General features: G+C 36.9%; 1 protein-coding gene across 11 annotated transcripts in view; it reads left to right on the top strand.

Moving 5' to 3' along the window:
• LOC109086685 (dedicator of cytokinesis protein 9-like) overlaps positions 1–13615 on the top strand; it is an 89278-nt gene that overhangs the window by 33104 nt on the left and 42559 nt on the right. For all 11 annotated transcript variants that reach the window (XR_006160222.1, XM_042757916.1, XM_042757915.1 and 8 more), the window contains exons 2-3: positions 10105–10221; positions 12201–12290. Coding sequence is in view for 10 of the 11 variants with exons in the window: in XM_042757916.1 (XP_042613850.1) it covers positions 10105–10221; positions 12201–12290 (207 nt within the window). In the remaining variant the exon portion in view is untranslated. The remainder of the gene's footprint in view (positions 1–10104; positions 10222–12200; positions 12291–13615) is intronic.

The raw sequence follows: 13615 nt of genomic DNA, 5'->3' as shown, positions 1-13615 counted from the left end.
TTGAGTCCAGGGTTCCCACTGGTCCTTGAAATCAAGGCCCTGGAAAGTTTTTGAAAATAAGCATATATTGTCAGATGTCCTTGAAAGTGCTTGAATTTATTTTGTGCAAGAAGTTTTATAGAAAAAATTCCATATTATTCCCTCTGGTCTGCTGATGTGTTATTTCGCCAACACTCTGTGGTCTATGCATACTAGCTTGCTTGATTTACATTAGTTACACGCATTTACGCATTACGTTAAGTGTTTCCCGCATAAGGTACTTTGTGTTGTATGTTGCCATGACGTTGGAGTGACTATATTTCCCTTTTTTACCGGACATGTCCTCTTTTTGGATCTAAAAAAATGTCTCCGGCCAGGATTTCTGAATCGCCCAAAACGTCGGGGATTCGGCTTTTGCTTTCTACAGTCGCCAATGATTGTGTGCGTTTTTGTATTAGAGCACTGCAAGGGACTGTTTTCTTAATCCCACTCTCACTGAATTTCTGACCATTATTGACTGCCCCCCATATTTTTGTGTCCAGTCCTGCACGCTCCCTGCAAACATTCTTATATTGCATAATTTTCGTGCATCAGGGAGCATCTATCAATACACAAAGTATTTAAATCTCTTTTAAATGAGTGCTCGCTGTTCACTTTCACTTCTGTTTACTCGATCATGCACGCTCTGTGTAAAGTAAGATCAGATATTTGTCAATAAGCTCAGGATCTGTTGAGCAGCAAATCCTCCAGCATGGTCTATCAGCCATCTCTCTCTCCTTAACCCATGATCAGTCAAATCTGACACCTGCAGCTCGTGTTGAATGCAGGGTTGCCAAGTCTCTGTTTTTTTTCCTATGATTACTTTTAAACTGTTAATGGGTTGATTTTTCCCATGGTTTAAAGATTTGCAATGTTGCTTAAATTACATTTGACTGAAATGCATGTATTGAAACATTTTGCGTTCTGTCTATGATAAAACTGTGCTAGATGTTCAATTTTGTGAAGGAGGGCCATTGGTAGTAAGCTTTTTAGCTGTGGTTATGATCAATATGCACAACAAAATTTATTTTCATATTTTTTGATGTTTGGGATATGGTCATTGCACTACTTTGCTCACTACTTTAACCACCAACCAACCACACATCAGCCCCCCGCCCTGCTCGTACCCACTGTCCTCTTTTTGGAAAACTAAAATATGGTCGCCCTACATGACGTTCATGCACGCACAAAACTACTACAGTGGTACCTCAACTTTTCACATACACACCATGAAATTTATGTTGAATTGCTTTGCTTAATGTAAGATAATGTAAACCCCTGAGGTAAGAAAAACTTAAAAGCATATTCATGTATCTTAAAACTTCTGGTTACATGAGCCTAAACTCTTTACAATAAAATCCATGCAAAAGTTAATATCAGATCATTTAAGAATACAGTGTATAGGATGTACTGAATATTCTTCAGTTTTATGCAAGACAGAAATACAACAAATTGAATATCAGATCTCTGTCATGGCCAAACATAAATGCAAAAAAAAAAGCTTTTTTGCATAGTTGTGTTTGAGACATGAAAACTGTAACAATGTATCTTACAAGATAACACGATGTAACCTTGCTCTCACTTGAAATGTGTCTTGAATTTGAGGTTATTGGACCTGGAAAGTCCTTGAAAGGTCCTTGAATTTGAAGTTAATCAAGGTGTGAGAACCCTGTGAGTCATTTTGTTATGTGCTTTTGTAATTTTTTTTAAATTGTTTTGTAAGTATTACTTTTTCGGTTTAACTCATTTTGATTTCAGTTTTACACCATATTTATACTGTGGCATGACACAACAAAAGCAAATAGAGCCTGTTATGATAAGTAAAACTGTCTACACTGGATGTGATAGTAAACTGATGCCTCGTTTTATTTCTGACATACACCACACACTTGTGTTACTTCTCACAACAGGACAAATGGATTCAGAACTTTCGCTTTGTGTCAAACTGAGCTGCAGCACTTCATGACAGTGGTCGCACCTGGTGAAGACACTGTTGGTTTTAATTTTTATTTAATCCCAGTTAGGAATTGTTATGCTTAAACTTAGTTGCCAAGGTAACTTTTCTGTGACAGAACTTTAGCCTGTTGGCTGTTTTGTGTCTGTAAAGAGAGAAAGCCACTGGATGTATTGTTTCAGAACTTTTGCAGAACGTTTTTTTAATAGAAAACACATCAACATAGGGAAAACAGATGGTTTCATGGGGTTGTAAAACCATCTACAGAAAACTTTTTCAAACTTTCTCTTTTGTCTTACCTGGCCATATCTCTTTTTTTTATCAGTTACATTCGGCTATATTGAATTCATCTTCCTTCATATTTAATATGACTAATCCCTGCAGTTACTTTTGTGAAACTTTTTCAACTTGCCATGTCATTCTTTTGTTAAAATCCATAAAAAGAAGGACTTTATCTCTTTATTGTTCTATTCTATGTTCACTCGTGGGCTTTGGGTGTTGTTCTCTGGCAGGTGAAACAGACAGTTAAGATCTCTGTTTCAGCACTGAGGAAAGACAGATCGTGACATAACACAATAGTGGACATGGACAAACACACATACACACAGACACTCCCCCATACCAGAACAGCTGTGTGAAGGAGTGGTCCCTGCTTCTCACAGAGTGAGGGAGAGAGAGCGAGGGAGGGACTGAACTGAGGAAAACACTCTTTAGAACTCCACATGGTAAAGTTCAGAAACAGAGAAGAGTGGAAGAACAGAAAGAGAGACTCTGCCAGGGAGAGAGCAGCAGAGAACGAAGAATACCCCTGGGTGTGCATAGCCTCAAGTGCCTCTTAGTCCTGTGCAAGACATAGCCTGGTTTTTATTCTGTCACTGACATTGATTTGAGGCTTAAGCTCTTGGTCCATCTGGAGTGAGTGAGTTGTGGATCATGCAGGGCAGGGCTGGACGAGCTGCACGTAAGGATGCAGTATGTGAAACAGCTCAGCAGGGCAGGATTCTGGGGGAGATGGAGATAGAGGGGGAAACAGCAGTGCCCATTGGGGTAAGTCTCTTATGTGACAATTTAAAGCACAAAGAACATCTAAGATCTAGTACTGTACCTCTGGCTTACAGCTATACTGATGTACTATACTATATGAATCTATACTATAATGTATATTCTTCTACGAATCCTGCAGTAGTTTCAGGTCACATTTAACCTAAAAACAATACATTATGTTTTAAAAATGGAAAATTAAGTCAGATTTACGATTATTGGCACTGTAACATTATTTTTATTATTTTCAATTAAGCACATTTCACCTTCAAATTCTCATTACTGTAAAACAGATTGTATAATGACTAAATGCTTTTGCTCTCATTTGTTTTACAGTTGGTTAGTATTTCCCATAATTCTGAAAGGGAAAAAAAACTATAAAATACTGTTAACAATACAATAAATTTGTAGGAACAATTTGGTGTAGAAACAATTTTCACTCAGAAATTGCTAGTAATATCACAGTTACAAAGAAACATTGAATAAAATATGAAATACTGAAGTAAACTATTTTCATGTAGTATTTTCTTAAAAATAAAATGTAAAAAGTATTACAATAATCTTTCTTTTATTTTCAACTTCAAAACATATTTTTTTACAGTGACAGAAATGCAATTTCACTGAATTTCACAATTACAAACAAAAACAGCAAGTAAAACACTGAATTAAATATATTTTTTTTGAAGTAGAAAGACCAGTAATCAGTAATCTCCAGTAATCTTTGTTTTATTTTCAGTCTTCTTGTAAATCATTTTTGCATACTTAATTTAAATAATAGTTTAGTAATAAATAATAATAATCAATAAATAATAACTGGTTTTCTGCAGTATGATGGGGATTTGTGTGGGAAATGTGCTTAATTATCATTAAAATAAAGTTATGATTAAAATGAAGTTATAAGACAAAATATTAAAAAAAGCTTAACATTCTTAATGCATTTTATTATTTACGGTAAAATATAATCCAGACAGATTTTGTGAAAACTAATTTGCTGTGAGTGTATGCATATGTACAGTGTATGTGCGAGAGTGTTGATGTACTGTATGTGTGTGTTTAGAGCTGTTGCACCTGTGTTGGCGTACGCCCTCTTTATTGGTCCGTAGTGAAGCTCAGATTAGCTCGCAAAGTTTTGCTTCAAAAATTTTACTGATTTATTGAATTATAGAATGAAATTGTGTGTGTTTGTCTTTGTGTTTACAAAAGCCACAGTCATATCACCCTGCAGCCCAAGACTGGTTGCCCACTGAAGCTAAGCAGGGTTGACCCTGGTCAGTACCCGGATGGGAGACCTCCTGGAAAAACTAGGTTGCTGTTGGGGTTGTCGTGGCCCAGTGGTTAGAGAGTTTGACTCCTAAACCTAAAGTTGTGGGTTTGAGTCTTGGGCAATACCACAACTGAGGTGCCCTTGAGCAAGGCACTGAACCCCCAGCTGCTCCCCGGGCGGCGCAGCATAAATGGCTGCCCACTGCTCCGAGTGTGTGTTCACGGTGTGTGCGTGTTCACTGCTGTGTGTGTGCACTTTGGCACGAATTCTGAGTATGGGTCACCATACTTGGCTGTATGTCCTGTCACTTTCACTGTTTCACTTTCAGGTGTTAGTGAGGCCAGCAGGGGGTGCTCACCCTGTGGTCTGTGTGGGTCCTAACGCCCCAGTATAGTGATGGGGACACTATACCCCAGTATACCCCAGTATAGTGATGGGGACACTATACTGTCAAAAAGCACCGTCTTTCGGATGAGACGTTAAACTGAGGTCATTAAAAATCCACTTCTGGCACTTCTTGTAAAGAGTAGGGGTGTAATCCCGGTGTCCTGGCCAAAGTGCCCCCCAGGCCTTGTCAATCATGGCCTCATAATAATTCCCAGCAACTTGATTGGCTCTATCTCTCTCTCCTCTCCACCTGTAGCTGGTGTGTTGTGAGCGCACTGGCGCCGTTGTCCTGTGGCTGCCGTCGCATCATCCAAGTGGATGCCGCACACTGGTGGTGGTTGAGGAGAGACCCCCCACATGATTGTAAAGCACTTTGGGTGTACAACAATAAACAATAAAGTGATATATAAATGCATCATTAATTCATTCATTCATTCAATAGTGTGTGTCCATGTGTCTGTGGAAAATCGGAGCAAGAGCACAAGGATTTACAGCCCTGTTAAACAGCAGGACTGTCTGCTCCTACCTTAAGATCCTCCCTCGGCCTGAAGGGAGGGAGACAGTTAATGAGAATCCCTTTCCCCTCCTCTTTCTTTGCAGTTCCAGCTTTACATTTGACACAACACATTTCTGCAGTCCTGCACATATAAACACGTGTGTGTGTGTGTGTGTGTGTGTGTGTGTGTGTGTGTGTGTGTGTGTGTGTGTGTGTGTGTGTGTGTGTGTGTGTGTGTGTGTGTGTGTGTGTGTGTGTGCAAATGAGTGTGCGTGCCAGATGTTTGTCAGGATGCTCTTCAAAAAGAAGCATCAGTGTCTTCCAACTGCTGCACATACATGTGTGTGTGAGTGTTTAAATGACTGTGCCTAGCCTTGGCAAGATCCTAATTGTTTTCATTAGTAGGTGTTTGTTTTGGCTTTGTTAAGTGACCTGTGGGAATTGCGGTTCAGTCTAGTGGCTGGCATTCAGGCTGGCATGTTGGCTGCTTGTGTTGCCAGAATATTGATTATTGTGTAATCTAAAAGACTAGAACACTTCTGAATGAAGGAAATATGACAATTCACAAAGCACTTTTTTTTTGGCTGTATCCATGTATGTCTGGAACAGATGTCATCATTTAGAGTGTCTTAATTAAATTCAAATGTGTGAGGAATGTTCACCTGAATAGAGATGGTGTGTAGACCTGTAGAGCTGTAGAGCTGGTCTTCTGTAATGTGCCATACGTGAATTTACTCAAGAACATAAATCTAAGACTGTAACAGTGTAATACCAGGGCACATTCCTCAGCCCCGTCAATGCACGCAATAAGTGGATTGTGGGCAAGAATTTCTCCACACACACACACACACACACACACACATTCACACACACACACACACACACACACACACACTGGTTTAAACCCCACAGGGTTTTTATAAAGACTTAATGGAGATCTGTTACAATACTTTTAACATTGTCTCTTAAAATAAAATATATAAAAAAATATAAAAAACAGATTCACTTGAGAGTTGCTAACGTACAGTAAGAGTATAAATAAAGGTAGGTAGGTAAAGGTAGGTATTAAATGATGTGCAATAGGTCAGATAAATTGTTTGGGATTAATTCAATGAGAAATGTTAGTTCAAACAGAAATCTCTGACCTCTAAGTGCACACATTAAAGGAGTAGTTCTCCCAAAAGTTTGTTCTTCATAGGACAAATTTGTAGAAATGTAGCATTGCACCACTTGATTTATTTTGATTTAAATTGATTTATTGTAAAATGAAAAGCTGTCTCTTTCTAGAAGGGTTTTAGCATCAAACTGTTGTTTTCAGGTAAAATATGAGAGAATCAGGAGAGACATATGCACAGAACAGTTCTAAACTAATATTGTGATGTTTTTATCAACTGTTGGACTCTCATTCTGACGGCACCCATTCACTGCAGAGTATCCATTGGTGAGCAAGTCATTTAATGATGAATTTCTCCAAATTGGTTGAAGAAACAAATTCATCTTAAATGGCCTGAAGATCAGTAAATTTTCAGCTAATTAAAATTTTTAGGTGAAATAGTCCTTGCATATCTAGAAAAATCAGAGTACAGTTTGTGACATTGTTGTCTTTTTCTCAGTAGAAATCTGAGATAAAGGAGATTTTGTCAGATTGCTCAGTAGGATAAACAATTGAGATATCACAAGAACAGCTGAAGATTGCATTACCAAATTATTCTGGAATTTGATGCTTGAATTCTTGAAATTTTTACAGTTTATTTTTTTCTTATTCTGACTGTCATTTCATTTTGTACTGGCACATTTTGTCATTTTTTTTCAGCGCATTGTTTGCACATGAATTTATTAAACCAGAGATTGACATCATTATATTTACACAGACATATTGTAATTCAAAGGCATATTGTGTTTAATATGTGCTCACTTGAGCACATTTCAGAGATGGCTTTGGCAAACAGCTTTATGAAAGTGTGTGTCTATGTGTGCGTGTTGGACAGGAAATATTTCTCCAAGGAGGTTACCATCTTTTCCATGATATCTAAGCCAGTTAGTCACTGAGGCTTGCTGCTCAGTGCTGTGTGTCCCCGTAAAGAAATGATTTCACAATGGACATTGTAATAGAGACCTTTTTGTCTTTCAATATTGGGTGATGTAGGATTGTTGGTGCTGACCATAGCCAATCATAGTGTGGATTATGGGAAGCAGTGTGAAGTGCCTGGTACAGTTCAACACAATACTCATTCACAACTCTCTTATCCCTTCACTTCTCTCTCACTCACTAACGAACAGAACAGAGTAACTGGGCACAAAGACATTTGTGTTTGTCTTTGGCTCCTGTAAAATACAAACCTAATTCCCAAAAAGTTGGGACACTGTACAAATTGTGAATAAAAACAGAATGCAATGATGTGGACGTTTAAAATTTCAACATTTTATTCAGAATACAACATAGATGACATATCAAATGTTTAAACTGAGAAAATGTATCATTTTAAGGGAAAAATAAGTTGATTTTAAATTTCATGGCATCAACACATCTCAAAAAAGTTGGGACAAGGCCATGTTTACCACTGTGTGGGATCCCCTCTTCTTTTTATAACAGCCTGCAAACATCTGGGGACTGAGGAGACAAGTTGCTCAAGTTTAGGAATAGGAATGTTGTCCCATTCTTGTCTAATACAGGCTTCTAGTTGCTCAACTGTCTTATTTCTTCTTTGTCGCATCTTCCTCTTTATGATACGCCAAATGTTTTCTATGGGTGAAAGATCTGGACTGCAGGCTGGCCATTTCAGTACCCGGATCCTTCTTCGCAGCCATGATGTTGTAATTGATGCAGTATGTGGTTTGGCATTGTCATGTTGGAAAATGCAAGGTCTTCCCTGAAAGAGACGACGTCTGGATGGGAGCATATGTTGTTCTAGAACTTGGATATACCTTTCAGCATTGATGGTGCCTTTCCAGATGTGTAAGCTGCCCATGCCACATGCACTCATGCAACCCCATACCATCAGAGATGCAGGCTTCTGAACTGAGCGCTGATAACAACTTGGGTTGTCCTTGTCCTCTTTAGTCCGGATGACACGGCATCCCAGTTTTCCAAAAGAACTTCAAATATTGATTCGTCTGACCACAGAACAATTTTCCACTTTGCCACAGTCCATTTTAAATGAGCCTTGGCCCAGAGAAAACGCCTGCACTTCTGGATCATGTTTAGATATGGCTTCTTTTTTAACCTACAGAGTTTTAGCCGGCAACGGCGAATGGCACGGTGGATTGTGTTCACCGACAATGTTTTCTGGAAGTATTCCTGAGCCCATGTTGTGATTTCCATTACAGCATTACAGTAGCATTCCTGTATGTGATGCAGTACCGTCTAAGGGCCCGAAGATCATGGGCATCCAGTATGGTTTTCCGGCCTTGACCCTTACGCATAGAGATTGTTCCAGATTCTCTGAATCTTTGGATGATATTATGCACTGTAGATGATGATAACTTCAAACTCTTTGCAATTTTTCTCTGAGAAACTCCTTTCTGATATTGCTCCACTATTTTTTTCGCCGCAGCATTGGGGGAATTGGTGATCCTCTGCCCATCTTGACTTCTGAGAAACACTGCCACTCTGAGAGGCTCTTTTTATGCCCAATCATGTTGCCAATTGACCTAATAAGTTGCAAGTTGGTCCTCCAGTTGTTCCTTATATGTACATTTACCTGTCCCAACTTTTTTGGAATGTGTAGCTCTCACGAAATCCAAAATGAGCCAATACTTGGCATGACATTTCAAAATGTCTCACTTTCAACATTTGAAATGTTATCTATGTTCTATTGTATATAAAATATAAGTATATGAGATTTGTAAATTATTCCATTCCTTTTTTACTTACAATTTGTACAGTGTCCCAACTTTTTTGGAATCGGGTTTGTATATTGTATTTTTAAATTTGTACCACATTTATTCAGTATATGAATAAAGGATAATATGTTAAAGATAATGCAGAGGATTTTACCTGACATATGATATAATGATAAATCAAATTTTCCTTGATCCTTTGATATACCAAAGGTCATTGTACGTTGAATTGATAATAAAACATTCAGATCTCCAATGTTTTTTATAGTCCCCAAAAACTAAGATAGATAAATGGTCTGGTCTGAAAATTCTGACATCAGAGCACAATGACTGGCCACATTTAGACATTAATATCACAATGGGGCAATAAGGAGAAATAAAGTAGATGTACTATTCTTAATAGCAAAAGAACTAGGAGTAAAATGAAGGAAAGTTTCTCTCTGTGCAAATCAGTGATACACAGTGGACTTATGAAAATGACAACATGGCAGAAGTAGTATTTATAAAAAAAAATCTTCATAAATATATTCACACTACATGTATATAGAACATATTGTTTAACAGTTGCAAAGTACATTTCAAATCATATGTACCGTAGCGCCTACTAGTTTCGGATGCACCCTCTCTGTGTTTGGATTTTAATCTTTTAAACATTTTTTCAAATTTTCCTTCGACCAAGGAGAAGCGCTTTAGAGAATAAAAAGATAAATGGATTTTTTTAGACATTGCCTCCCTCGGCTCCTCAAAGAAAGCACCACTAGTGTAAATCTTCTTTAAAAACCATTCTTACATTTTACTTATAATTTACACAGTAAATAAAAGTATACTGTACCTCAGGGGGAAAAAATATCTAGTATATGACGCCCTTAATATCCTGACTGAACTCATAACAATGATTTTGATAACACACCAGAGGATCCTCAGTCACTTAACGAAAGCAAAAGCAAACCCTTCCATGAGCTTTTCTAACTGATGGTTCATGGTTTATTTGAGTTCCTGATTTTATTTTGTTTATTTGAAACCCTGAACATTTAATGTGTTCTACTGGTTCACTTCCATTGAACTTGTGTGTGTGTGTGTGTGTGTGTGTGTGTTTGTCTCCAGTTAAAACCAAAAGTGATCGAGCCATTGGACTATGAGAGTGTACTTGTCCAGAGGAAAACTCAAATACTAAGTGATGTCCTCAGAGACATGCTGCAGTTTCCTATTGATGACTTTCAGGTAAGAATGTCTGATTATCTATACACATCCAGCTCTCAGATCATCTGCTCTCCCCTCAATATCCATTCCTTTATTGTTCTGTCATCTATTTTTCCCTGCTAGAGGCTCATTTACACTTTCAGTTCTGTTGGTATTTTTTGTTCTCTACTTATCTGAATTCAGGCGGTGATTTCCTCTACAATGTTATTTTTCAGCATGATTCAGAGGCTGAGTAACCTGTGCAAATGTTAGTTTTCACTGTCTCTCAGTGGTGTGTCCTGAGTTTGCTTCCTCCTTCAGCTCACTAGTCATACATCACTTTTCTTTCTATGTTCACAAGAGCCTGCTTTTCCATCACAACCATTATACAACCCTCAAATAACATTACAGTAACACTGTCTCAGGTGATTCTCAAGCTGCTTCTCTGAATGGAACCATCTACTTGTGTTCCTTTAGAAATTGGTGTGTATGCAAGAGATCATTGTTATGGGCCTTGGTTTATGAGGAACAAAAAAAAAAAAAACAGTGTTCTGAAAGCAACAGCCCAGTTAAATGAAACCAGACAATTCAATTTTAGGGGTACTGTTAGGTAATTAAAATTAAAATTGAATAAATCTAATTCTAAATTCTAAATCTATGATTGAAAAAATGTAAATGTTAAATATAAATCTCAATCTCAAATCAAAAATCTTGTTAGTCTTAATAGTATTATGAAGACTGCAGTTCATTTATGTGTATATACATATGACATATACTGTACTGTATGTGGTCACATTCTACCTAAAGCCTAAACCTAACACTTGGACAAACATCTCTGCATTTTTAGCATTTTATTAAAACATAATTTAATATGTTTATTAAAGCGATAGTTCACCCAAAAATATGTTTATTAAAGCGATAATCCTGCTTACCCCCAGGGCATCCAAGATGTAGGTGACTTTGTTTCTTCAGTAGAACACAAATTATGATTTTTTTAACTTCAGTCGTTGCAGTGTCTCAGTTGTACAATGCTTGTCAATGGTAACACAATCTATGAGAGAGAAAAAAAACATGCACTGAAAAATCCAATTTAAACCCTGCGGCTCGTGACGATACATAGATGTGTAAAGACACAAAACGATCAGTCTCTGCAAGAAACTGAACAGTATTTATATTGTTTTTTTTACCTCTGATTCACGCAATGTCTGAAATGTTAGAACTCTTGCGTGAATCAAAGGTAAAAAAACAACAACAATATAAATACTGTTCAGTTTCTTGCACAGACTGATCGTTTTGTGTCTTTTCACATCAATGTATCGTCACGAGCTGCAAATCAATATATTCTTTAGACATAAGCCAAAATGTTACTTAATGTAGGTCAATATAATACTTTTTTTTTTTTTTACAATTTAATTTTACCATTAAAAAAGCTAAATTAACTATAATGTTAATGTAGAGATTTCAACTAAAAATACTTTTTGTTTATTGATGTTTGAATTAGTTTACTAATTAAAAATAAATATAACTTCGAAAGACCTTAATATTTATTGTGATGTCTTTTTTTTTTTAAATATGCATCATATTTTTAGTTTTGTACTCAAAACATACCAGAAATAAAAAACAATAATTTCTGAAGTAAATCTAGCCTGCATACCATCACTCTGGTGTCAAGCAAAAATACTATTTCATTAAAATGGATTCTTTTAATTTTTATGGAGTGTCATATTTGTTTACATAAAATTAACAAAACTGGAAACTATGATTTCCAATTAGACCAATACAAAAATACACTTTAATTAAATAACATGGTTGTTTCACTTTTTTCAGTGTTTCCAAATCCTCCTTGTATCCTATTATTTAGATACAAACACATTGGAAGCCTCTCTTTTGTTTATAGTCCTATATGATTCGTTTTATTGCTACAAAAAATGTCAAGATTTACACCGACAGTTCTTTTTTATGCATGTTCATGTGCTCGTCTTTGTCTAGTATCTGAAAAATGTCTACATGTATCTGTGTAGATCTCCACTTTGCAGCGTCAGGGCAGAACTCTGTACTCTTCAGTACCAGACGGGGCAGAAAAGAGAGCAAGCAGCCTGCTTGTCCAGGAGGTAAGACCTCAGCATATACTCATGGATCAGAGCGAAAAGAGTTCATGAATTGCACTCACTGATAGTGAGCTGACAGATTTGCACATGTTGTCTATATTGTGTTAGCATACTTTTCATTAAAGGAATTATGCGAATCAGGTTGCAAACACACCCAGCCATTTTGGTGCCTAGTGTAATGCTATTTGCATGCTGCTACAGTATTTGCATTCCACAATTTAAAGGATCTGAGAGGATGCAGTGGAATACCACAATCTGACACACTCTACTGAGACTGTACTGCATCACCCAATCACTGCAGTCCAAGCACATGAATCATCTCTAAAAAATGCACTCGATGCGTGTCTCTTCTCAAGCATTTGATCATCATTTGATGAATTACTGCTGTCAGATCAGAAAATGCATGCAAATATCTTCCTTTCTACAGGTGGAAATAGTGCAATAGTGATACACATATTTTTTTTCCCATGAAATCTTTACTTATTTGTATAAAGTAAATGTAAGAATAATTTTATATTGTTAGAAATATTTCAAGATGAATGCTTTCTGCATTGAAGCAACTTAGGTGTTTTATATGCCATAAAAGCCTGATGTACCATATATAATGTTTTCAAGCTTTTAGTTGGGTTTCAGTGCATTTAGATCCTGATTAAACAGGATTACGATTAAAGCCCTCAAATACACAAATAAACAAAAGTTTTACCAAAGACTATCACTGATCATATTTGAAGGAATAAGACCTTAGATGCAACTAAAGAAATATATAAAACAAACAGGAATTGTCAACAGGACAAAACAGGTTCCTAGAAGTTCCTCATTTATGCTACAGTATATCTCCAATAATTATACTGTATGTGCATTTGTGTTAGAATAAACCATAAGTGTGTTTGAGGTCTAGGTCAGGTTAGGGTTGTGTGGATATCACGGGCATTGGGCGTCGTCAGCAGAGAGCGTAAAATTATAATTTCTCCCGCTAAAGAGCTCAATGACATCATCAAGGACAGCTGGGCCAGAGCCCAGAGTTAGTTGTGTGCACAGAACTACACGCATTCTGAAGGATTGTTCTTTTAAACTAGCAAACAACGTTGTCTGACATAAAATATGTTCAGTTGAATCACTGAGTAAACATTTGTCATGGTCTTATTTCAAAGCCAGTGTCATTTTGTTTTAAAAGAGTTGTAATTAAATCTGATCCACAAGGGAATGCAAACCAGATGAGCTACCCAAGAACTTTTATTTATTTTCAGTTTTTTTCTTATAACGTCATAAGTCATCAGTGTTGGTGGTTTAGTTGTCTAAATTATTTTTGTTATAATATTGGGGGAAAA

Source organism: Cyprinus carpio, chromosome A6, assembly GCF_018340385.1.
Source record: "Cyprinus carpio isolate SPL01 chromosome A6, ASM1834038v1, whole genome shotgun sequence".
Classification (NCBI taxonomy): domain Eukaryota; kingdom Metazoa; phylum Chordata; class Actinopteri; order Cypriniformes; family Cyprinidae; genus Cyprinus; species Cyprinus carpio.
The sequence above is the reverse complement of the archived record's forward strand: the minus strand, read 5'-3'. Positions and strand labels throughout refer to the sequence as shown.